Source organism: Pleurodeles waltl, chromosome 5 (genome assembly GCF_031143425.1).
Source record: "Pleurodeles waltl isolate 20211129_DDA chromosome 5, aPleWal1.hap1.20221129, whole genome shotgun sequence".
In the NCBI taxonomy this organism is placed as follows: Eukaryota; Metazoa; Chordata; class Amphibia; order Caudata; family Salamandridae; genus Pleurodeles; species Pleurodeles waltl.
In genome coordinates, this window is record NC_090444.1 from 1,146,536,526 (window position 1) to 1,146,563,790 (window position 27,265).

At 41.7% G+C, this 27,265-nt stretch overlaps 1 protein-coding gene across 1 annotated transcript in view; it reads left to right on the top strand.

The window, feature by feature from the left end:
- The window catches only part of NUS1 (NUS1 dehydrodolichyl diphosphate synthase subunit), a 69,375-nt gene that overhangs the window by 12,938 nt on the left and 29,172 nt on the right, over nt 1-27,265 (top strand). Inside the window, exons 2-3 of the mRNA XM_069235370.1 lie at nt 13,304-13,432; nt 22,363-22,515. Of these exons, the coding sequence (XP_069091471.1) occupies nt 13,304-13,432; nt 22,363-22,515 (282 nt within the window). The remainder of the gene's footprint in view (nt 1-13,303; nt 13,433-22,362; nt 22,516-27,265) is intronic.

Consider the following 27,265-nt stretch of genomic DNA (forward strand, 5'->3'; position numbering starts at 1 on the left):
AAAAGTGCCCTTCATCTCTCCATAGCCCCCCCCCCCCCCCCACACATATGTTTTAATTTGTATTATAGCTCAGCTAATGGTTGACTTTACTAATCTACTCAACTGTTACATAAAGTACAGCTTTGATCTTTGCAGTGGGCATATAAACCTTATGTGCTACTTTATGGCATCAAAACTGCCACTAGACAAAAATCAGATCCTTTTGTGACAGAAACATAATCACAAGACTTACTTGATTTTTTTCTTTATTGCTTCCTAAAAGCTATATTTGAAACTAGTCAGTTGAAGTATGTGCATTGCTTTGAAGATATACATATATATATTCCTTAAGTGCCATAGTGGTCCAAAGGGAAACCATACAACTATTTAAAAAAAAAGTTATTTATTATTATTTTTCATTATAAAGCTAATGCCTCACAGAGTTTTGGATTGCGGTATTTAGCTCTAACAACAACTAATTTTTCTCTGACTTGCAACTAAAATTCGACTAGCAAATTCTATCCCTGACCAATACTAGATCCTCCCTGTGCACTCCGGAATCACCAATATTGGTCAGACGAACACTCCTCCTTTAATACGCACTGTAGGAATTATGTCAATCACGCCCAATCGACCTACTAAAACATACAAGTTACAACAAAAACCCAAGTATCTCATACTTGTATCAATAGTCTATAGTCTTGAACCACGCAGGGTCCGTACAGCAACAACCACGTGAGCAATGTTTGAGCACAAAGTGCCACACACAATTGAAGTTCGACTTCCTACATGCACCCTTCGGAATACGCACACTCCCAAACAAACTACATTAGAGTACACCACCTGCCTAATTCTCACAAACATCACAATTCACCTGTAATTTGCTTAAGTAGTGCAAGTGCAGAATCCTAACTCGATCACAAATCACACTAGGAACAATGAGAAAATCTTTAAACAAGCATTAGCAAAATGAAAATTCTTCCAAACAAGCATATCCAAATTTCGTATTTTCAAGCAAGCAATGGTAAAAGCACATCTCCAATCTTTTCCCTAATTCATATAATCATTCTCCTCCTATTGGGACACAACCATCCTCTGCGGCTACCAAATTTTGTTGGCGTGTCCTTCCTTAAATTTCAAAAGTTACAGCACAAGAACATTTCTCTCAGACATTAGATCATCACACAGGACGTTTCAGAAAGAACAGAACACTTTCCAAGCATTACATTTCTTTCTTTCTGAATAAGCTTAAGATAGGCCTGTTTAAGAACAGTCAAATGTGTACTGTACAACGTTTCATAAAACTCAAACATTTATTTTCAGAACATGTAACTATTTTTTTCATTATTCTCAGTTAGTAAAACATAAAAATAAATTTAATTAGAAAGGGATTTATATGCATTTTCGAAATATCTGTGTCAATTATCAGCATAGGCCTCATTTTCATTTCAGTCTTGCACTTTTAAAAACACACCTTTTTCTTTCCGTTTATCACACAAAGTTCATTAGCAATTTTCACACTCTAACACTATCTAGAATTTAATTATTAAAAGGGTTGCCAAAAGTACCCTCCAGAATGATAATACCCCACATGATGCAGAAAACAAATTACTAACAGAGATGGCAGGTCAATCCTCGGAGATGAAATTAGTTGTAGTTACCTAAGATCCAACGTAAAAACCACCGTACCTCAATAACAGCTACTCAGAAGTAAATTGAAGAATGCGTTGTAAGCCTTTTACAGTTCCAATGCATTCTTTAAATTACGACCAGCGCTCAGACTTCTGTCTGTGATTTTGAGAACCAATCAGGCTGCAAATTTTGTTTGTGCTAACTTCACAACGATTTATGAGTTTTGTTTCTGCACTCATAACAATGACGAAATCACAATGTTGCTGTCTATGCCTGACTTTAAATGTAAATATTGGAATTTTCATGTTGTCTTTCTATTTTGTGGCCGCAGCCATGCTCTACATTAAACCGGTCTTAATGCCTGCTTGGCAGAGCACCTTAGCCAGTGTACCCCAACGTAGTCCATGACTGTTACATGCCAGGAGCATCCAGACTTGACTGTCCGCATGCTGCAGGGCCTAATTTTGTTTTCTTCCACAGCAAGTTACCATTGTTCTCGACCATGAATTTTCAGCCTGTTTTCCAGATCATGCTTACGTATTCAGACCGTGCCACTGACCACTCAGTTATTTCCTTTGCCTCCACTCCTGAAACAAAATTTCTTCGGGCAGATCTGCCAACATGCAACTGACACGGTATGTGACACTTTGTCATTTCTCCGTGTGTGGACTATCTTGTTGCCATTAAGTGCTCCTCTTAGCCAGAAAGGAAAGGCAATGTTTTAACACTCATGCAAAGCAGTGTGTTAGATCACCTGTTGACAAGGACAGCTGACTCCAGCTGTAGGGAAACAACCCACCATTACCTGACTGACAGTCTGTCACAGAAGACAGAAAAAAAAACTGGACATACTTGGCATACTTACACTGGCTACAGCAAGATACAACACTGCTCTGACAGAATCTGCACCAGGCAGCTGATCTACCTTAATATTTTTAACATTAACCTGATGTCGGCAATGATGTAGTCACAACTATTCCATCTTATTATAATGGTAATCGCATAACAAATACCACAGTGCCACGACTCAGTTTAAAAGTGGTGGATGTCTCGTTGATGGGGCCTTTCTCTTGCAGCTAGGGATACAGTAGCACAGAAACATGGAAATGCACATGGACAACGTCCTAACGGCGTATATGCATTGGAAGCGGCACCATCTTCCACATAATGTCTTCTGTGGTTTGATATCTATTGGGTGGGGAGTTAAAGGGGACTCGCAACCCTTCATGCGGCCCTGCTGAAAACACTTTCAGAAATACTGTCCTACAGTTGGTGAAGGTCTCAAGGCTGGCATTGACTCTTTGGAGACGTTTGCTGGGTGTTCAGTGTGGTGTTCACTGCGTTAAACCCACTTCAGAAACGTGTGACCTGATTATTTACCTGGGGTTCTGTATATGAGACAGTGTTTATTATCTGTGAGCCTTATGTCACCTGTTGGCTCGAATTGCTGCCAGTAAATGTTGTGATAAATCCGGCTTGTGATAAAATTGCTTTTTTCTTGTACATTATACTCCAATGGGCAGTCTACGTGGCTTTCATCTCAAGGTGCACAAATTGTTAAAGATTGCAGTTATTGAATACAAGTGCTCAGTGTCATGAAGATCACTCCAATCCACTTGCAATTTTTGTGCTGCGCCTAGCATAGAATCATTGAAGGCACTGGTTGGGATCACCCTTCCCAGGGTTAGCCGCACTTTAACAATCTAGTTTAATTAGTTTTACTTCCATTCATTAAAACTGTTGAATCTTTATAGCAAGCCAAATAGATAGTTAAAAAGTTGAAGCACTAATAGTAGGAAGTGTAGATTAATTGGACTCCTTATCCTTTATGGATGATGTATTCTGTAGTTTTAGTGATTTGGTGAGTACTAAGTGCTCTCTTAACATGACTTTACGGTGGCTTTTTTTGTTCAGTTATTAAGACTGCCTTGACCGCTTGATCTGCCTACTTGAGCTTTCATTTCTAGTTCTTTAAAAGCTACATAGCAAGCTTTGGCACTACCCAGAGGAGTATTTCCCTCGTCTCGTGCTATTGCCTATTTGCATATTTCTGCCTCTATAGTTTTTGCATTAGAATCCACGAGGGAGTATTGCACATCTGAAAGGTATAATAAACAATCAATTTAATTCCATACATGCATTGTATTCTTAAAGCAATCCTTCTTTTCCTCACCGAAGCACACTCTTAAAAACATTTGATTGGAAACCGAGTGACTCGCACTCGTTCACACACAGTGATGCAATCTAGCTGTTGAAACCAGACAAGCCTCTAACGGGTCTGGCTTAAACGTGGTAACCGATGAATAAAGGCAGTTTGCATTAATTAACACAATAAACCCAGGACTATTCGCTTTGCCAATGCCTCCTTTTGGTTTTGCCTTCACGCAGCCTTTGTAAACGTGATTTTAGACCAGCCTATGATTACTTGTTGCTTATTTCTGCCTACTGATTTCTCAACCGCAACAGACTAAATGCTTAATCAAATCGTTGAGGGCTTTCAAAAAACGGAGGAGCTGAAATTATTCACAGGTTACGCTGTGCACTGTTAAGCGAAATGACATAGAAGTAGATGGGTAGCTGTAGACTGCTTTCTGCTTTTTGTTATTTTAGTAGCTTGCACGTGCCCCTTCTGCTTCTATCTCTGATCTGTTTCCTCCTTGAGACAGTTTCCGATAGTGCCCAGGTTCGGCTGATTCGTTCAGTGTACTACAGTCGCTGCTCACATGATTTCCTCGTGATCTTTTAGCGCTAATCATGGTCGGTTCAAGCTTTCTGTAACTTTAGTTTTCGTGATTGTCTAAGATCCATCATATTTTCCAGGAAGGGCTATTTCGTTTTCTGTGTTTTAAAGATGGTTTAAATTTGCTTGGGATTGCACACATTTTTGAATGGTCTTAGAAAATGTAGGCCCCACTTGTGTGTGGTCAATATATATCAACGAGCAGTATCGTTAAACATTTATTACGGACACTGGACTACTGTCACAAACATTATTTCTGTCTCCTTTATTACCCCATCTTTTTTGGTTGCTACGCAATGAGCAGTGTAGAAACAGTAATGTAAAATTAGTGTTTTTTTTTTTAACCTTGCAGATATCTCAATGTACATGGCTGCCGCATACTTCTTATAAGTGGACAGAAATTGAAAACCATTGGCTCTTAGTTGTGATCTCATTCTCCTTCATGACATTTGTTCTGATACCTCTTGAAACCTGGAATTTTTTTGAATGTCTGGGCCTAAGCTTTCCACTGACATTTAGTGCAAGATGTACGTGGGTTATAAAATAGATCACAAAAAATCAAAAGCTTCTTAAGTGGACGCAACAAGCCCTCTTGTCAAGCAGCTGTTTGATCGTCTTGGCTCATTCACATGTTACTTTCGATTAAAGTGAAGTGTTGCATGTTTTTGTAATAACACATTTTATATGTTCAGTGCAAGATTGTATCTATGCGATCTTGTAAAGGGAGTTTGTAATACATGTCTGCCGCACCCCTTTTTTAGGTCGAGCGCGCAAGCTCTTTGACCTGTTATAATTATTGTGGACTTTTAATCATGCCCACCTCACGCTTGGGCTTGCGTTTCAAAAATTCTTTATCATTGGTAAATGACTTACGTTTGTCCCTCCTTGGGGCGGTTTTGTTACCCCCTTGCTGGCTGCCCCTGTTGCATGGATAATTGCACAATTGCTGATACGCTTGACTGCGAGCGTCTCTCCTTCGTGCTCATACTCATGGTGGCCATGGCGCTTTGAATTGGCTCGCTTATGCTCACTTTTACTTTTCATGTTCAATTTCTGTGGCAAGAGTAGTCCAGTTAGGAATTTACAATGCTAATAACTCTAACTTGAGCAAACACGAGACCCATTGCATTGCAAATGCTTTTTCAGTTCCTATTGTCAAAACTGTATTATAAAATGTTATCGTAGGCTTACCATTTCGGCATTCAGAGTAAAGTTGTGCTATATATGCCTTTGACAAGACACAAACATGCAAAGGATAGTAACCTTTAATGACCCTGTCTGATTTATTTAGTTTGGTATTTCTGCTTGAACATCACTATTGCAGCTCTATAACTTACTATGCATGCTGCCGCCGGCTGTGAGCATTGCAGGTTAGCCTGCAGCCTGTACCTTTACCTGGGGCCATGTGCCCCTGATAACGAGTCCCTTTATGATAATTTATTACACATCAGGACTCGTTTTAGGCCAATGAATCTTTTGACCCAGTTGAGAGACACCTTAGGACGAGATAGCTAATCAATATGTCAATCAATACGTTAATAATGTCATCAATATTTATCACAACAATACATTTTACTTTAGTCAAAGTCATTAATCAAATTAAGACGCTACCATGACCTTTCAGCCATGAATAACCACATTGATTTAGTAGAATTTTATGAGTTTTATTCCCTATTAATTACAGTCTAAAAGCAGATGCGTTAATCTCAACACCAAGAAACATAATAGCATAGTCACGATATGGCAACTTTGATAAGCTTTCATTAAAGCAAGAATCCCAAACATCAGAACATAACAAGGCGTGAACATAGGTCAAATTCAGCAGAGTGTCAATAATGCGTTAGTTCAACAAAGCATAGTCTCGGTCGTTTGTCTATTTCCGTCAGTTTTGGTTAACACCTGTCCTAACCACTGATTAGCATTCGCATGTCGGGCTTCATGCAAAACAATTTAGAACAACAATTTGGAAAACATCTAACTATGGTCGCTGTCAAAAGTAAGCAGTTGGTACCTAGAAAGGAAAAGCAAACAGACAAATCACAAATGCATTGTCATAATTACCCTCCAAGGTTTAGGTCAGCGCACAGGTTCAGTCTTCGTCCTCAGGACATCAGTCAATTTGCCATCAGTCAAAACTCAGCTCCGGGGCAAAAGGGCACTTTCCTCATAAGGAGGTAAAGTGTAAAAATGGACAATCCTAAGGGCGAGGATGGTTTTAAGTAAACCAACAAGTCACCAAACAGAGTGACAGAGTTTCTGGATAAAATCAATAGCATTCCCTAACCCACCTAAATGACTCCCCGTAACATGGGTTTTTATCCCTTTTCCATTGTACATTCCTCCAAAATTCTATTGGTCATCTGTTATACCCCACTATCTTTAACCTAACAGAAAATACATTAGGTAACCTAAATCTTCACCCCATATTATTTTACAAGTCTTTGATTGGTCTTCATAATTGACGTCTTCAGAGGTGGCACGTCCGGTATGATTTCATCTTTCTGTAATTCTTTGCACATCTTTTGGTCAGTAGTTCCATTGTCTTCACCGGTTTGAATGACCTTGTACATTACATTAATCTACACTGTTTCAGTTTGTTTTGAACATTTATTCCATGAGCAGGGAAAAGTATGCATGAGAGCGGACCTAACATGGTTACATTAGTCTTCTAATTTGAAGAAAAAGAACAGGCAGGGTTTTGTCCTTTTGAGTCCGCACACTGCAAAATAGGAAAATACATTTAATATGAAAGCCGAACAGCTAAACTTCGGCTCATGCTAACTTAAGGCCTATGGGGATTTCAGCACGGATTCAATAATGCAGTTATTAGTACAAACTTATTTAAACGTGATATAAAAAACATTTTTGGTCATTATTAGTCTATGTATACATTGGCAGCCACTCCCCGTTGTCACATTTCAAGTGCACGTTTAAGCAAAAATTATTATTGTTACTATGCAGCATTATCACACATTAATTCATAAACATTTCATGTTAATATAGATTATATGTTACGCTCTCTCACCCCTGTATCCTAAAATGCCCGCTCCAATCACAACCTCGATCTTTGCTTAATTTTTTTACATCAAATAATTGTTGACCTCCTAAATTTCGAATCTATGCCTACAAATGTTATGGTATTTGCGAACTCGGTCTATAAAGCCAGGTTTAATATGTTCAACCAATGACTGTTCTGTGCCTTCATACTCTCCTGTTTCTTCTGTGATATTCGTACAAAATGGTTACTCTGGGCAAGATTTTTTGAAAGTGTGTAATTTTACTGAAAGGTAAATGCATTTTTTTTCCCTCTTTAAATTCACTTTCTCTAAGATTGCGCTCAAGATTGTGCTCCTATCTCTACCCCCTTCCCATACCCGTTTGGTGCTAAGAACCAGTTAGCATGACTTCTTTTTGCAGTTTTTTTTCTACATTGACGGAAAAATAATTCTTGCCCTTCATCAACCAATTACAGTTCATGTAAAATTCAAATATCATTGACTGAATTACCGAGTATGTTTACGAAATCACATGACCAAATATTTAGAAATATTAGCCCTTTCAACACTACCACCCACCTTTTATCAAACGCAAATATATTAGAATTTGCCAAATAGTTACACACACAAAACACATGCTTTCCAAGTGAAGTTGTACTTTCATGCCAAGTTTGCATTGTGTACTTTCTGATATTTAAAAAAAAGTTTTATCCAATTTGTTTTTCCTTTTAATATTGGTGAGCGCACAGCTTCCACAACAATGTTTTATAAAACAAAAAACATAGGAAAACAGGAGAATTCACAAAGCTAAAATACTAGCAGCCTACACCAGACTGAGTGGATTTTCGAATGCATATTTCTTTTTGTTGAAATCATGCTGAAAATACCAGCTGGATCAGTACTAAACCGAAGATATGACGTTCACTATTGTTTTAACAACTCCTTCGCTGCCAGGCCTTTTCCCTCCTCAGGTGCCAAGCCTTTTTTTGGTTATTAGGGGCAGTTTGCTCTTTGGCCCTCGTAACTTTTTGTCCACATAAGCTACCCACGCCAAATTTGTGTCTCTTTTTTTTTTTTTTTTTCCCCAACATCCTAGGGATTCTAGAGGTACCCACACTTTGTGAGTTCCCCTGAAGGAGACCAAGAAATTAGCCAAAATACAGCAAAAATGTATTATAAAAAAAAAGAATAACAAACAAATGGGAAACCAAAGGATGCAGAAGAAGGCTTGTGTTTTTTTTTTTCCCTGAAAATTGCATCAACAAAGTAAAATCACCATCTTCCCCGCTTTCTGGAACAGGCCGACTTGAATCAGAAAACATAATTTTTCAACACAATTTGGGCATTTTACTGGGACATATCCCATTTTTACATTTTTTTTTTTTTTGTGCTTTCAGCCTCCTTCCAGTTAGTGACAGAATTGGGTGTAAAACACTCTAATTCTAAATTCAGAAAGGGGTCATATTTATATATCCTACAAGGTTTTTTCCTAAAGAAAATAACAGCTGAAATAAAAAACTTCATTTCCTGAGATGTCAGATTTTAGAAGCCAATATACCGTTACAACTGCTGGACTCTTCTGGTTGCGGGGATATATAGGGTTTGTAGGTTCATCAAGAACCCTAAATACCCAGGGCCAATAAATGAGCTGCACCTTGCAGTGGTTTTTAATTCTATACCGGGTATTCAGCAACTCATTTGGTGAAATATAAAGAGTGAAAAATGGGTATCAAGAAAACCTTTGTATTTCCAAAATGGGCACAAGATAAGGTGTTGAAAAGCAGTGGTTATTTGCACATCTCTGAATTCCGGGGTGCCCATACTCGCATGTGAATTACAGGGCATTTCTCAATTCGATGTCTTTTTCACACAGTCTTACATTTGGAAGGAAAAAATGTAGAGAAAGACAAGGGGCAATAACACGTTCTGCTCTTCTGTGTTCCCCCAAGTCCCCAGATAAAAATGATACCTCACTTGTGTGGGTTGGCCTAATGCTCACGACAGGAAACACAACATGGACACATCACATTTTTACATTGAAATCTGACGTGTTTTCTGCAAAGTCCCTAGCTGTAGATTTTGGCCTCTAGCTCAGCCTGTGCATGTTTGAAAACTAGACACCTGGGGTATCCAGGATGGGGTGACTTGTGGGGCTGTCACTAGATCCTGTTACCCAGAATCCTTTACAAACCTCAAAATTTGGCCACAAAACACTTTTTCCTTCCACACAGCGTTCCCCCAAGTCTCCTGATTAAAAAATGGTACCTCACATGTGTGGGTAGGCCTAGTGCTCGTGAAAGGAAATGCCTCAAAACACTATCTCGACACATGAAAATGATCAAATACAAAACTGCCTGTTTTTGCGGGGGGAACATGCGTTTTTGGTCCTGGGCTCAGCAGCAATACAGGGAAAACTCCCAAACATTTCTGAAAACTAGACACCCGAGGGAGACCAGGGGGGTGTGACTTGCGTGGATCCCCCAATGTTTTCTTACCCAGAGTCCTCAGCAAACCTCAAATTTAACTAAAAAAAAACCAAAACATTTCCCCCACATTTTTGTGTGGGATCACCGCACCAGGACAGATTTCCTACCACCCAATGTTCCCCTCAGTCTCCTGGTAAAAATGATACCTTACTTGTGTAGGCAGGCCAAGTGCACGTGACGGGGAAGAGCCAAAAACATGTCGAAATAGCGGGGAAAACCAAAGCGGGTCCACAAGAGCAGTTTGGGGGGAGGGGTGGGAAATGTTTAGGCCAACAAGTGGGGCAGAATTTGTATCGGTATAGATGAGACAATGGTGGGAGGTAGGAATTTAGTGGATTCCTGCAGATTCCGGAAGGTCCCATCACAAAAATGTGGAAAAAAATGTGTGATTTCCAGCAAAGTTGGAGGTTTGCAGGGCATTATGGGTAAGAAAATGGTGTGGGGTGCATGTGAAGCACACCACCCTGGACTCACCCAGATGTTTAATTTTCAGATGTGTCTAGGTCAGGTCTTGGGGATTTTTCTACATGGCAGCGTCCCAAAGTCCAAAAAGTGCAGCCCTCATCATTCCAAATGGGACGATTTTGAGAGTTAGCCAAGCTCTCATGGCCCAAATGTAAAACCAAAACCCCAAATAATCAAATGTCCTCTTAATTGCCATGGGATAAGATGTTTTAGTGTGCGGGGGAGAGCTGAAAGACTGTTACCCCCTTCATTTGGGGTGGGGCATAACCATGCCCATACTGGTTGGTAGCCACCACCACACTTCATTTTTTTTTCTTTTTTTTTTTTGTAATAATTCCCTGGCATCTAGTAGACTTTCTGCCCCACCCCCACCCCCCAGGCAGTGGATTGGGTGTAATTGCCCCATCTGCCCTGGTGGGCAGAACAACTTTGACTCCATTTATTTGGGGTGGGGGTATGGCCAATCTTATTTTGGGGAAAAAAAAAATCTTGCCTGGACTTTGGTGGGCTTTCTGCCCCCCCCCCCCCCCTTGGGGGCAGATCAGCCTATTTTGGAAGACCCAAGTGGGAAAGATTTGGTCAACAGTAATATGGCCCCATGGGGAGCGACCATTGCCCCCCAAACAAAACACACACATCAATCCTGGTGTCTAAGTGGTCCCCTCCAAAAAGGTGGGGGCTGGCTAGGCTCATGGGGGGAGCGCTCCCCCCATTAGCCGGTCAAAGGACATGATGGTTACGTCCTTGGTGCCTGAGCACCGCAGCCAAGGATGTAACTGGTTAGGTCCTTGGCTGCCAAGGGGCTAATATGTAGAGCTAAGTGGCTTCAATGTGACAGAGCTGGCGTTCAGCAACATAGCTAACAATATTACTCCTATTGGAAAATCATTCTTGTGGCAATCAAGCTACTGTCTCTAGTGCAACAGAATCTTTAGCAGTGTTCAGGACACACTTGCACTCTGCAATGCATTAATCATGCTTTTATTCATAAGCTGCTCAGTCCCTTTGCTTCACTGTTTTTTTTCTTAATAGTTTTTTTCTTAAACTTGTATTTTCATACACTTTAATTTTTGTACCTGCTTTGACTTTATATTTTCCAGTTACATTATTTGCATTCTACATAGATCTGTGAAATGGTTTGTTTTCCCTTAATTTTATTCAGGCAAAACCCCTCTGCTTCTTACATTTATGTGGCAAACACACTTATTTAGTCAGACTGAGAAGAACATCTTTTACTAGGGTTGTAGTGACAGCATGTATGGAGGTGGGGAACGATTGGGGGGGGGGGATGTATCCCTGTTTATTATATAGGTACGACAAGAATTTGCTTGTGGTGGAATAAAACACCTAGGCGTCTGTGAGATAAATTTGAAAAAAAAAATAATTGATGGACTAAGTCAGTTCAGAGGTCATGTTGGGTGATGTGCAGAGTTGGTTGCTAGAGGAAGTCTCCGAGCTCAAGCCCATGAGTTCAGGTTCTGTGTAGAAAAGCCCTATAGACCTGGCTGTTTCGGATATAGCTTTGCTAGCCCTCTGTACAAGTCAAAGTTGATGAGCTTCTGACTAATCATTTCCTCCTTGGCACTATAAAATCTTTAAGGACCTTGCACCTTTAGAGAAAAAAAATTGAAAATATTTTCTACTTGCTGCTGGCTGTCAATGTCAGAAGTTGCATGTGGTGTTTTGCACTGTATGTCACCATCTTTTGGATACACAAATGATTCAAGGTGCACTGCAGGGCTCGTACTCAAGCGCACAGATACCAGTGCTTTGAACTAGAGTACTATAGCATGTCTGAAAAGTAAACCGCTTCCCCAACTATGTGCAGAGGCACAGAAAGAAACCCCACATTTAGATAAGTACCCTATGGTTCCTAATAACTTTAAACGCTTCAATGTGAACACTTTACAATACATAGCTCAAAACAATGCAAACCTCCCTTCTCCAGCCTGTTTTCATTTGTACTGCAGTACACAATAACTTTCACGAAATTGGTTAAATTCTGTACAAACTTGCCTGTATCTGAAAATTCTAATTTAGCCCCCAACTGTCCTACTACACATTCCCCTGGATGATTAATACTGGCTATCGCCCTGGTCCAAACAGCTTTACTCGGAGGCTATACATGGAGCATCTAAAGATTGCTCCATTGGCATCCCCTTCTAACCAACTTTGTCTATTGTTTAAAGCACACCCTAACAGGATGGTTATAAAACATTTATGCATTGCACCCCCACCCAATGTATGTGCATCAATACCAAAGTTACAACATTACTGCATATAGATATTTTATGGTCACCTAACTGATTGCCTTCTAAAATGTGCTGTCGTTTTCAATGTTGCGCGGAGAGCCCAACAGGTGTTGAATGCTGTTTCCATCTGCAGCTATCTTTTGTTGGTTTGGGTAATATTAGGGGTTATCATGGTAATGTCCCTCTATCCAATTTGATTCTAATTAATCACAGTTTAAACGTTGGTACCAATTCACAATTGCAGAGTTGGTAAATAACTGGAGGCAATATTAGTTAAAAAGGGTGTTAACCTCTGTTTCATCATGACCGAGGGCAATAAAACTGAACTATTATGGCTCAGTACTGGACTTGGTTTATTATGCAGATAAAAATAGATACACTGATTTCACACACTATTCTCAATGCATACCCATTGCAACTACTGCAAGTTACTTTTATACCTAAGATTTTTTTGTGATGTGGTCAAAGAGAACCTTTACAAAACTGTAACTGTGCTTGTTTAAGAAGGTATGCAAAAACACAAGTTCATCAGTTCAGCCTGGTGTTTAGTAAAGTTCTAGGCTGGTTGTTCAATCCCTTCCAAGGTCAAAATGTAGCCGGATTTACCTGGCATCTTGCAGCCCTCTGCCGGTCCAGGGTGCCTGCCTCTAGAAGAAGCGGTCTTCCTTCCTCTCGCAGTCCACGCTGTGTTTGGTAAACATGTGATATTTACAGACAGTAGACCAGCTCACGAGTGCTTGTGTTGTGTTGCAGGAATATTCAAGCGGAACAACGCCAGGTTGATGGATGAAATTTTGAAACAACAGCAGGAGCTCCTTGGCCTCGACTGTTCGAAGTATTCTGTGGAGTTCGCCAATAACAGTAACAACAAAACAGAGCAAGGTAATCTTTTATATTAAGTGCCTTTCTTTTTCACTTCCAATATTATGTTCCAAGCCACTGATGTCTTCCTCTAATTCTTTTGATGATCCTTCTTGTCAATTAGAGAAATACATATTCTGTATTACAATATTTCATAACTCAGTTGTCTTTTAGTATTACACTCTACCTCATAGATAGCCAAAGAACCTCTTCAGTCCTCCCTCTGCCTGTACATCTCATTTTGTTTGCACAATTGCTATGTGAAATGTTATTTCTTACTTTGTCCTGGGGGTTCCTCGGGGGCTGCACCTATGTTTTTTGGTTTCGCTAATTTTTTAAATCTCGAGTGACAGGTATTCCCTATGCTGCGTTTTTCAAGTCCCAGAATGCACAAGTTCTATAAGAAGTAACATTATGAGTCATATGCTTAAGCCTACAGTTTTCCTATAGTTGCTCTTTTTCTGAGATTCATGAAAATTTGAGCCCGTTTGCACCTAAACCTTAAAAAATCACATAGTCCAGATGCATAAAACGACCCCTTTCTCGTTGCAGCGCTTGAAAATTTTCATCATCTGCAGTATGAATATTAATGTTTAATTGAAGAAAACCCCTTTCCCCTGAACAACCCATAAAATATGTAATTTGAGGGTTAAGTGTGGGTGTCCATATTAAGAAGTCTTGTTTGGACTGGTTGACGTGGTGGGTGTTTAATAACATCCCATGTTCTATTTCACCTCCTTCACAAGTGGACAACATTGTTCTCACTACTTTACCTGGAAGTATAGCTGCTAAAATGCTAACCCAATTATGCCTTTTCTGCAAGTTCCATGATGTAAAAAAAAAACACACAAATAAGACATGGAAAGGGTGCATGAACCTAGCATGTTCAAGAATGTCCTTCAAGGCCTCCAGGGCTATATTTTTTGGGAAACGATACTCAAGATGATACCTCCCACTTTTTCCAGTTCACAGGGAAGTACAGCATGATGATGTCGGATATTCTCATTATTTTATGCATACAGGTTTTGTTTGCTGGGAGGTTTGTATGAGATGCAACACCAACTTGCAAAACACTTCATCTGAGGGGGACTCAGAGTTCATTATAATTTGCAGGGTTATCATTTCAAAAGCAGAAAACACTAACTCCTGTAATGGGCATCCCGGAGCTGCATGCCATTGTGTGACATATGGCTTTGGTGTAGAAGTAGTGCTGGCTCAATTCATCAGTATGTTTGGTTCCCCATAGGACAGAACATTTATTAAGGTGGGTTGTTAAAGTGAGGGAATAAATCTAAGAGACTGAGAGAAGATGGTTGAAAGTGCATAGCCATTGTAGTTGCTTGCCTGTTATTCCTTAGTGGAAGGCCATTAGCATGGTGGAGGTGTCACCTGTGTTGAAAGCAGCAGAAACCTTAAGGAGATTGAGAATGAAATGGATGTTATTGTTAAAGCCAGAGATGAGAATATTAGGTGTGAGGGGTTTTTAGTGATGTTGGGTTGTCAATTCCACATTGCTGTGGGTTTAGTAGATTACATGAGAAATGGCATATTGTGAGATGCTTGAACAGCAAACATTAAAGTGTTTTAGATTTTGGATATTTGGATACTAGTTGTCAGCCATATATTTTTTTATTTATTTTAATATAGATTGAACGGGATGAATGACATTCTAAGGCGTGTTTAGTTAATGCACTGTTGAAATCATGATTGAAAATGGAGGTGAGACCGAGCGCCTAACTTGTTTAGGCAAGTACTTGGCTATTTTCTGGGAAGAAGGTAGCACATGAGCTGCTGGCACTACAGAGTATGCAGATTTGTTGCTTAATGAGAGGGCCAAGTGGATACATTGATAAGGTCAAAAGCAATGTCTAGGTATGGAGTCTATACATTGTGCATCTAGGTGATCAGGAACATTCATTAAGGATTTTACATCTGGATGTGAAGGGTTTTAGGGGAAAATGAGTATTAAATGTGTTTGGATGAGCATGTAGAATAAGGAGGGGGGAAGCGGTCGTTATTGGGAAGAAGGTGAATGAATCCGCTATCAGAATGCAAAGAGTGGATTGTTGTGGACGTAGGTGGGGAGCATGTTTGTTCTGGAAAATGATTTCTCTTACAATTTCTGATCGAAAAAAGTGTTTGGTTATTGAGGTCCAAGTTTGTTACATTGTTCCTTTTCATAAGGCATAAAATGATACGGTCCACTTGCAGTCACTTGGGGTGGCAGTGTCCTTCTGATTTATCAGCTGGAAGGGGAAGTGCATAAAACATTGTGGTGTCTTTTTTTATATGCTTTTTAAAATAATTTTATTGATTTTTACGACTGAGGTGGAAATTGGTGCGCTCCACATATCATATGCATAGTACAGCATCGTGAGCAGTATTACAAAGCATTAGTATGGCAACACTATCCAGTTTTTGAGACGGAGCAACAATGGGTGTCACACCAGTGTCAGCAATTATACTGGTTGCATCCTTGCAGGGTTGACGTGGATTATCCTTGTGGGTCCGTAGCCCGTCTGGTCAGTGTTCTAGGTGTGTGCCTCTAAATTTTGCCTAGTCATTCTATATCTTAAAGTATTTCTTGGGACATCGCGTTCCATGTAGATTGGGCATTCCAGACCCATGCCGAAGTCCATGCCATTGGCCCATGTCACTGAGGAGGGGGCTGCTGTGTCCTTCCAGGCCCTTGCAATGTCCTGCTTGGCAATAATAAGGCCCAACCAAAGAAGCACCCTCTGATATCTATCTCATGCCACCCAATACATGTCCGATACATGGAGGAGCACAAGCCTGGGGCCCCTGGGATCTTCCAACTCAGCAACCCCTCCAATCGCCCCAGAACCCCATCCCAAAAGTGAGAAAGAACAGGACAATGACAGGATGTGTGAGACAAGGTTCCCTGGGAGTCCCCACACATCAAGCACCTCCCATCAGGGATCAGGGCCATCCTTTGGAGCGGAGCTCTAGTGTATTGTACGCAATTTTATGTGTCTGAACTGAGAGACTATTACCTCCTATTTAGGGGTCTCTAGCACCTCTCTCCAATTATCAGGCTCACTGAGTTCCACCTCCGAAGGCCACTGCACTGCCATCATGGGATCCAGTAGCATCTTGGATATCCAGGGATCCAGTAGCATCTTGGATATCTCAGACAGTTTGTGCTCCTTTAATATTTGTAGGAAGAAGTTCAGCCTCCAGTGAGGGAGAGTTCCGGAACATCAGCTGTTGCCTTTATAATCGACATAAGGACATGGTGGAGTTGCAGATAATGAAAAAACTACCTTCTGTGCCGGTCATACTCTGCCTGCAGGTCCGGGAAGGACTCTAACTTCCCATTGTGGAAAACATCCCCCATCGTTGAGATGCCAGAGGTGCCCCATGGGGAGAAGCAGTGGAGGGCTGCAACTTGTTGGAGACGATTACCCCGCCACACTGGGTTCTCCAGCGTTAACCTGTCTGCCCATCCAACGGCCTTCCAGACAGCAGTGCGAGCCCCCAGCACCACCTGTGTGACCAGTGGGAGAGTCACTGACGTGGTGCCCTCGTAGGGCAGGTGCAGAAGATTGACGACCTGTAACCCATCCCTTGAGTGCGTGTGCTGGATATGCAAACCCCTTGAACCACTATTCATTGACTTTGAGCAGATGTGCCACCCAGTAGTACAAGAGGATATCTGGATTAGCTGTACCACCCACATAAACTGGTCAGCAACATTTCCCCAAGGGAATGTAGGGCAGTCCTTCTCTCCAGAGCAGCATCTGAATGTGCGCATTTACCTTAGTAAAGAAGGCCTTGTCTTTCAGGAAGGGATAATTGTGCACTTCGTAGAGGAGGCGCGCTAATGAGACCATCTTGAAAAAGACAGATCGGCTCAGCACAGACAATAGAGTGTGGTGCAAAACATAATGTTGCTCACCAGACCCTCCAGCTTCTGCACAAAATTCCCAACATAAGAACCCGGAGTCTACCCAGTGACGTAAACCCCCAAGTATCTGAACCCAGAAGAAAGAACCGGTATCCCAGAGGCCCACAGAATATCAACCGGACATGGGGCTATTGGTTAGATCGCTGATTTTTGAGGGTTGATCAACAGATCAGAGTAGGTACCAAAGATTTTCAGAATTTGCAGCGCTCTAGTCCCCAATGCGTCCGGGTCTCCAAGAAACACTGAACATCGGTGGTGTAGAGGGAAATCCTATCACACACCTCGTTTTCCCTTTTGAAAGCCCCTGAATAGTGCATCTACTCTAACCTAGGCTGCTAAGGACTCAGTCGCTAACACAAGCAGCAGGAGCGACAAAGGGCACCCCTGTTGAGTGCCCCATGCAGCTGGGAATGAGTCTGTGGTCAACCCCCTTTTCTACTTGCACTTTAGCCTCAAGATTGGTGTATTAGACTAACATAACCTATAAACTTCGTGCGAAACCCCACTTGAGACGAGAGCAAACAAATAAGCCCAGTCCACTGAGTCGAAGGCCTTTAAAAAATCATCGGACAGGATAGCTCTATGCTCCCCAAATGATCCAATCAGGGCAATCTTATTGTGCACCGGTCTCAGGTTATGTTGAGTGGCCCAGTGGATTTAAACCTCGACTGGTCCGGATGGACCATAGAGTTAACATTTTTCCCTAGGCGGACATCCAACATCTTGGCCCATATCTTCACTTTTATATTCAGGAGTGAGAGTGGCCAAAAATCTCCGCAGTGCCTGCTGTCCTTAACCAGCTTTGGTATCCCCACAGTACCTGCCATTCTAAGATCAGGAGGCATTTCACCCCTATCAAGAGCCTCTTGGAACATCTCCAGTAACGATAAGCCCTTCTGGGGTCACAAAATGCACCAGAACTCCACTGATAATCCGTTAGGACCATGCGTCTTGCCCAACTGGAGCTGAGCCAAGCCACGCCAAGCTCCTTGCAGATGACTTCAGCCTTCAGGGAATCTCGTTCTTCAGGAGATAGGCAAGGCATCTGCAGATCTACCACAAATTGGTGCAGATCCTCTCTGGGGCTGTGAGGTTAAGCGCTGTACAACTCCTGATAGTAAGCCGAAAAGGTTTGGAAGATGTGCTCGCTCCCGGTTACTCGAGAGCCATTGCCTAACAGGTAGGCAACTAGGGCTGCCGCCTCCCTAGGTGTGCAGAGCCAGTGCAGAGTCTTACTGGCCTTATCTCCCCTTTGGTAGAATCTACTGCGAGTGGCCATCCAACCCTCCTTCGCTTCCTGTGTGAGCTCTTGCCGAAGCAGGATCTGTGGATGCAATGAGTCTTAGTAGGGACTCCCTCCCTGAGAGCGTGAGACAACACTAGTTCTAGTATGTGCTCCTTCAGATTTTTGACATTCTTCTCCTTGTGGTATTTAGTGTAGCTAAGAATGTGGCCTTTAAACGTGGCCTACGCTTCCTACATCATGCCCAGGAAGGACACAGAGCCCCTGCTGTCAGCAAAGAACTGATGACTGATGCTGGCCCATTTCCCAGCATCTGTCTTGTTGGAGGTACCCTTGATCCAATCACCAGACTGTTCTTGTGCTTCTTGGAACCCGGACCAGATCCTCCACCATCGATGAGCGGTCGGATAGGCCCTTACCTAGGTGTCTGACTTCAAGAACCCTATGGCATGCTAGTCTGTACATAAAGTAGTAGTCCAACCTGAAGAGGGATTAAAGCGCCCCTAATAGAAGGTAAATCCCCTCTCATGTGGGTGATGTGCTTTCCATAAATCAACCAGGCTTAGTTTGTGTGTGAAAGTGGTGAGAACCGTTGGTCCACGACAGCCCAACACCTGTCGAGGATCAGTCTAAGCTCGTATCACTCACCTTATTGAGATCTTCTCCCTGAAGCCAGGATTCCTCTGGCAGCTCTCTGACTGGTCCCCCAACGTAGACAAAAATCCCACCATAAGCGGAGATTGAGCGTACACACAGAACAGGGATGGGGTGGGGTGTGTAAGGTTCTCGGGACTGCTATATAACAGCCCGAGCTATCCTGCCATACCTTGGAGATCACCAGTGGTGTGTGCCTCCAAATTAAAATGGTGGTGCCTTGGGAACCACTGTGAAAGCTGAGTGGTAGACCTGGGAATGTCCCCTGTGGGCTAGGAAGGGGCCCAGGAGGTGGGTGGTCTGAAGCATAACCATGTCTGAATCGGTTCTCAGAGCTTCCCTGAGGACCCACCCCTCTTTTGACCGTGTCTAACAACCATTCACAATCCATGATAGAACGCTTAAAGTGGATGGGGCCACGGCCTTGCACCTGCAGGCCCCCTGGGGAGCTAAGACAGTCCTATGTAATGAGTGTCTGAGTGCTGTGTCCTTTTGCTCGTGTGTGTTCGAAGTGCACCTTTCTTTAACGCCAACACCTGAAAAGGAAACAAAAACAATATCCTCAACCCTGCCTGCAACACCCTCGCCCTCACCACCACAATATACTCTGTGTACTGGAAGTGCAACTAGGGACATAGCCCACTGGGTTAACGTGATGTGTATCACCCCCTTCGTCTGAACCCCCACAACCAAACTCAACCCCAGGTTAGTATGGAATGTATCAGCTAGACCGGTTGTCTGACTAACACCCCGTGCCTGATTTAGATCTCAGTGGGCTGTTTACTCTGTCACAACAGTGATGGATAGCCTGTCTGCTGAAATATAAATCCTGCTATAGCCTATGGGTTTTATATTTCGGTAAATAGGCAATGTGTTACCCTTGTGGCGGGGTAACCCGTACGCCGAAATATAAATTGGGCTCAAAGTCTTGAATTGAATCACCCACTCCATGTCCCATTTTTTATTTCCCGGCGTGGTCAGCGGCTCTCACCCTACTACACTAGTGTCTTCTTAAAAGCCAGGGCTGATAGGTGACAGCGCCATGTCTTAATTGGTATCAGATTGCACAGGCTCCAGGGATCGAGCCCTTTGCTCCGTACATTTTATTCCCTCTAGGGTTCCTATCCTTTCCCTCCCCTTTCCCTCGCCTGTTCACTCCCTTACCCCTTCTCAACAAGGGTTTAATGGATTGTCATTTGGGGCACTCCTTGATCCACTTCCAGACCGTCACCATAGTCAAAAAAAGAAGAATTTGCCTGAAAATGAACTTTTAGGTGGGCCGGGAACAGAAGCATCTAGGTGAGCTCCATGGCCTTTGTTTGGCCTCATGAAAGGAGCATCATTGCTGCTGAACTTTCAGGGTGTAGACCGGGAAGATCATCATGGGGGAGGATGGATATGTCAACTGACTAACCTTTCATGCCGCCCAAAGATAGAGTTGCAGTCAGCATAATTGAGCACTCTCACAAATTTAATGGCCTTGGCATCTACCGGCGGTTTAGCAGTCCGGGCCCTGTGTGCATACTCCACTATAAAACAGGTCCATACTTCTTCTTTGGGGACCCAACTCTCCAGCCAGTCCCACATGAATTTAGTGGGGGAGACCTCCACTCTCTCACAGATGGCCACAACTTGCAAATTATTACATTTAGACCTCTCCTCTACATCCTCCTCGCTGGCTCACCAGTTGTTGCAGGTGCACTAAGTGTTCTTAATGTGACTTGACAGTACCTTTGGTGTTGGACAACTGGCTCTCTAATTCTTGCACCCTGTTTGGTATTGCGAAGGTCCTGCCAGGTCAACCTTAACTTCTCCTATCTTGCCTCCCAAGGTTAACTTGAGGTTCTGAATGGCTTATAATATGGGAGACGTCTGAGCATTATCGTCCACTGTTGGGCCACCATCTGCCGCCCCTTCCTCCCACGGGGGTGGGAGCACTGAGCTTAGTATAGTTATGAATTTTCTGCTGGTCATCTGTTTCTCTCGTGCCATGAGGTAGTCTTGATGTAGTGGGGGCCCAGTTCGGCAGCTCAGTTGGGTTATCGCCACCTCCCATGACTAGTCTGGGGATGGGGTCCCCAGCAGCACAAGGCAAAGAAGCAGATCAGCCTTCCCCAGCTCGTGGATCCAGGAGTAACCAAAGTGTTCCCTAGATTCAACACACATTCAGTCTAAGGGGCACTCAGTAGCAGTTTCTGCCTCTGGGAACCGCTCGGAGATCATTTCTTTTCCGTTGGGGTAAAGGGTGGAAATGCAAAGCGTAGGAGAGCTGGCTTCAGGACCCTTATTCCCAGACATTCCATTCGGTAGGATCAATAGAGGGCAAGCCACAGCACCTTAGCAGTTCATGTGGGAGATGGTCCACTGCCCTCTGTGGGACAGCCCCCATTTTCCCCCCACTCCATAAGCATCCTGTTGGGGGCCCTCAATGTTGCTTGCCTGTTTATATGCTTTTTGTATTGTATATGAAAAGGGTGTACACTTTTTTTTTTACTTCTTTGGCATCTGATGCATGAAATTGAGGCTGTGGGCGAAGCTCTGAAGTCACTATAGTAAGCTTCTTGCCCTTTGTTTGTGAAGTTTTTTTTTCCCTTAAAATTGCAACTGCATATGAATCATGGGCTCACAGATAAGTGGCTATAACAGCAATCTTAACAAGATGGCAGCATAATATCAATAAATATGTATTGTCTAAGGATTCCTCAGATAGTGGCATGCACAAAATGACTAATTTAGTTATTAACACAAACTATAGGGTACAGCACTCTTGGGTATCTTCCAAGTACTTTTGACTGTGGCCTATCATAGAGCTGGCAAGATGCATGTCACTTCAGGGCCAATATAATAATTTGTTACTACTCTGGGGAACGAAACACACATTTCAGCAGAAGTGCAATATTCAGCACACTGTATCAGTCGGATTTCTAGCCTGCGTTTATTTTTGAGTGAACATGTATTTTAAATATTTGAGGTTTTTCTCCACTGCATCACTATTACATTTTCTTTTTAAAATGCATATGTTTTATGTTTTCCTTGACTGGCCAATACAGTATGCCATTCATAATGAAATATGTCAAGCTATGCTCCATTGATCTTTAGTATACATCTGTGCATTTAATCTTGCAGCACTAAAGTCTCGAACAACTGTGAAGATACTGTCCTCAGAAGACGGAAAGGGAGACATTGTGCGGGCAGCTCAGAATTTTTGCCAATTGGTATTGCAGCAGCAAAGACGACCGACAGATATGGATGTAAATGTATTAGACAATTTACTACAAAGTAAGCTGCGCATGTTATAAAGTGCAAACTAATTTGTGTTTGAGAATTCATTTTTGTAATTTTGATAGAGGCCCAGAAATATCACTGTTGCTGTGAACAAAAATGCGTAGAAATAAAAGTTTAGGTTAATTTGATCTGCTTTATACTTTGGTCCACAATAAGTACACTCACTGCCTATTACACAACATATTAATATTCATGTGTTATGCAACACATACTTTGTATTTGCACCACACTTTGGCCACCTTTGCACAACACACTAATAATGGAAAATATTTTATAAGGTGTCCCTTTGTGTTATGGTTAGTGAGCGCTGTAGTACCTGTTCAACAAAATGTTACCAAAAGTAAACCAATACGTTTATCTTTAACCAAACCTTCTGTGTTATCAACAGAAATATAGGGTGTACGGCTTCTTAGTTTTATGTTGGAGTAAATTATAAGTCAAGTTTTAGAAAGTTTTGGAAATTGGTGTTTCTGCTTTCATATCGCATTGCCCTGGGTGTCTCACATGGTGCATGAGGTAGTTATCTTGGTTAGTGCACTGCCTCAAGCTATTTATCTTTGCTTTCATCTTTGGAACTGTTTTGGACAAGGTCCTTTTTACAGTAGGATGGAAGACTTTTGCAAAATCTTCGTTGAGTAAAGCTGGGAATTTTTTTTTTGCAAACAATGTAAAAGTAATGTACTTAGAGCATCTCTGCAAATTTCTTTACATGATTGAATCATTGTAATTCTGTGTGTTTTAAGCAATTCACCTACAATTTGATTCATTTCTAAACAGCTTATTGTGCTAGGTCAGGAATTTTGGCAACCTTAGTGTGTCCATCATTTTGTATTTTTTTACATTTAACTGTAGAATCAATAATGATGTGTTTTACCACAAGATCATAATTGAGTGACAATTTATCATTCTTCCAAATTGTGTGTTTAATAGTTCTAATTTGCTTTAAAACGTTTCTACATAATCAGCAGATTTAATTAAGTTAAGGGGTGTCACTTGGTCTTTCTTGAGACGATATTTGGCCTGGGTTAGTTGATTCTGATGGATAGCATTAAAGGCATCTATGCTAGATTTGGGATGCATGGAGTTTTATTGTAGTCTTAGCGAAAGATAAAGTGAATTTAATTGTTTGCATACTATTGCCTGGACCTTAGTTAATTCTACATGTATATACATAATAAACGCAATGGGGATATATAAAATGTATGTTGTGAAATAAATTTACGAGTCTCTTCTTGTAAGAGGCTGGATTTGTACAAGATACAATACAAGGATTCAGATTATGCTTCGAGATAGCATTTTATTGGCTGCGGCGGTCACCTCCAGAGAGTATCAAAATGGTACTCTTTGGCCAAAGCAACTGACCTTTCCCGTAGTCTTTGATGTCTTTTATTGCAAACCCTCTCCCGACTCCCCACTTTACCACTCTATACATGCGTGTCAATTTCCAGACGCCTTCAAGCAAACATTTCCTGTAGCACCTTTTAAACCACAAGAACAGGACGTTCAAACAGACATAACATTTCTAGAACATAGGGCAGTTTAACACATCTACGAAGTTTCCCGTCTGCAACAAATGAAATTAAACAGGTGATGAAGGCATACAATTTTGTTGGAGCCCTCATGCCACATTAAGAAATCCATTTTCCACAAACCGCCCTTTTTACCGTGAGGTGAACATTTTGTACCATTCAAGTAATAGAAACGTCACCAATATGAGTAAACTAATAAAAATCAGTGCAGCAAATATTACGATACCCCGTCTTTTCTTTGTTCCCTTTTCTCCTCCAGAAATATTGTCATACCTACCTATCTACTCTAAGAGACAAAAGACCTAATAATCCCCAATGTCCTTTACTTCCAAGCCTCACTGGCAAGCTTATGTACTGGTCCGGACGTTGTCAGGCTTGATCACCGGCATGGGGTGCAGTCCCTCCTGGGACTGTTTCTTCCTTTGTCTCTTTATAGTTCAGCCTTTCCCTATTCCTCAAATCATATCTGTGTCCATATATCTCAGAATCAAAAAGTTGATGAGAAGAAGATTTGTCAGTGTGCTTCTGGTGTCCTGATTTCACCATATAAAGTCACTTCCCCATTCCCAAAAGGAACTTTGTACGGAATGTGCTCAGTCTCGGTATCCGGGCAATTGTCTAATACCCACTGGTCATAAGGTAAAGGCAAAAGGCATGTAATGCAAGGATCCAGTTCTTCTTCCCATCACATTTTACAGCAGTCTGGGTGGCCAGGAGAACTTGCAGGGGGCCCTTCCACCTGGGTTCAAGGCTTCTTTTCTTTTGGAAATTCCTTACAAAGATCTAATCTCCTGGCTTGATGGAGTGTCCAGAGCCCTCAAATCTCCTGGGCAGTGCCTCCTTGACCTGTTCATGGATAGAACCCAATTGTTCAGTTAACTACACAAGGTACATATTACCACCAGCATATACCTTTTCTTTTTCACTTGGTTCCATTTCTACAAAATCCATTCACAGGACTTCAAATGGCAAGTCCGGTGGTGCAAAATTTCCTTTAGGGACAAGAGTGCTTTTTCCTACTTTGTATGTCTTGCATATGATGTACCTTTGTACATGAGAATGTGCATATTTTGGTATGTTCATGTTATACCATACTTGATCCAGTGTATCCACTATTCCTTGAGAGCTAATGTGTGCAGGTACATTTGCTGAGGAAGCTGTGGCATTCACATAAGCATTAGGTAACATCCATCTCCTTTTCTTTGTCTTGTCTATCCAACATCCTTCACTATATTTCCTCCGGAGTAGGTGCCTCCTGAATATCCTTTACACAATCTATTGTCTGGTTCATCATGGCGACTTCTGGTAACCATCTAACTGTCCATGTCGTATACATGATATTGTACTCATTTTTTGCAGTATTTTTCGCTGTCCTGTCTGCAAATGCATTTCCTTTTCCTACATCATTCTCAATTTTCTTGTGAACTGAACATTTTACCACAGTCAATTTCTCAGGTAACGTTAAAGCATTTAACAACCTTACAATGAGTTCACCATGACACAATCTGCCAAAAGAATTTACTACGCCAAAATCGTCCTATCTGTCAGTGTACACATTAACCTTTAAACCATTTCTCAATTCACCTGCTTGCATCAAGGCTATCAATTCTGCAGCCTGCGCAGAGTTGTAAAGTATCTTCATGTAGTACCAGCATAGGCTGCAATTGTGGTCCCACCAGATAATTTTGAGTAGGAACCATCAACATACAAATTCTCCATCCAACTCTTCCAATGGCCTGTCAGTGAGGTTCACTCTACCTTTGGTCCCTTGTTCTGTTCTGATAATACAGTTATGTATTTCTTCTGGTAACAATTCATTAAGTAAAAGTAACATAGTTGCCGGGTTCAGAACATTACATCTCCATATTGAGATATGTGGAGAAAACAAAGAGTTCATAGTCTGTTATATGTTGTGTCTGTGTTTTTTTCAGTAGGACATCTACAGCATGGGGTACCATCACTGTGAACGGTTGTCCAAGTACATATACTTCACTCTGTTTTACTGCTGTCGCCACGACTGCTACAGTCCTGAGACGATTTGGCAGTGGTCATGCTACATGGTCTAAACTGGATGAAAAATAAGCACATGGTCTGTTTTTGTCTTTGTGTGATTGTGTCAATAATGCAAGACTGCAACCCTCATTTTCATGTACAAATAGGGTAAATGGTTTCTGATAACCTGCGGTGGCTAACACAGGTACATTACACAAAGCCTTTTTCAATTCACAGAAGGCTCTTTCACATTCATCATTCCAAGTGGTTGGTACATGTACATCTTTGAGAGTGAGGGCAACCAAAGGTTTCCCAATGAGGAAATAATTAGGTATCCATTGTCTGCAATATGAGGTAATACCTATAAAACCTCAAACCTCTTTCTGTGTTTGTGGGCATTGCAAATTGCAAATTATTGATATTCTTTGTGAGTCAAGTCTTCTACCCCCCTTGGACAGGAAGTGCCCTAAATAGACCACCTCCTGTTGACAATATTGCAGCTTGGATAGGGAGACTTTTTTTTTTTTATTTATTTTTTTTCATGTGTGACTAAATGTGACAGCAATTCTGATGTGGCCTGTTCATTGTTCAAGTGTGTCGGGTACAATGAGAAGTTCATCAATGTATTGTTAAAGAACATTGCCCTCTGGTGATTTTAAAGTGTCCAATTGGCTTTTTAGAGCGCAATGGATATACTAAAGAAAACATTATTTAAATCTTTTACAGAAAAAAATTTGGCAGTGGGTGAAATCATGTGAACAGTGTAGTGACATCCGGTGTACAACCGGGTATTGTGGAACTAATATCTTGGTAATAACTCGCAGGTCAATAACCAATCTATATTCTGTCTGTTGTCCAGTCGGTCTTTTTTTTTGATGACGGGAAGTATGTGACTATTACAGAGACTACCATAACTCTCCTTCACAATACTCTTTATCAGGGAGGTCCTGTACTACGGAAAAAAGTCCTTCCACAGCTTCAGGGAATAATGTGTATTGTGGTATGAGGGGTAAGGATGTGCCTTCTTTAACCCGTATCCTGACTGGTTCCATGTTTATAAAACCCACATCGTTTTTACCTGTAGCCCAAAGAGACAGATCTATATGTGACAACTCCTGGGGTATATTAGATGCGGAAAGAACAGGGTAACTTTTTGAAATGGAAGGATTTAGCAATTGTCACATATACTCTATCAGGGGAACAATAAATATGAGCATGCACGT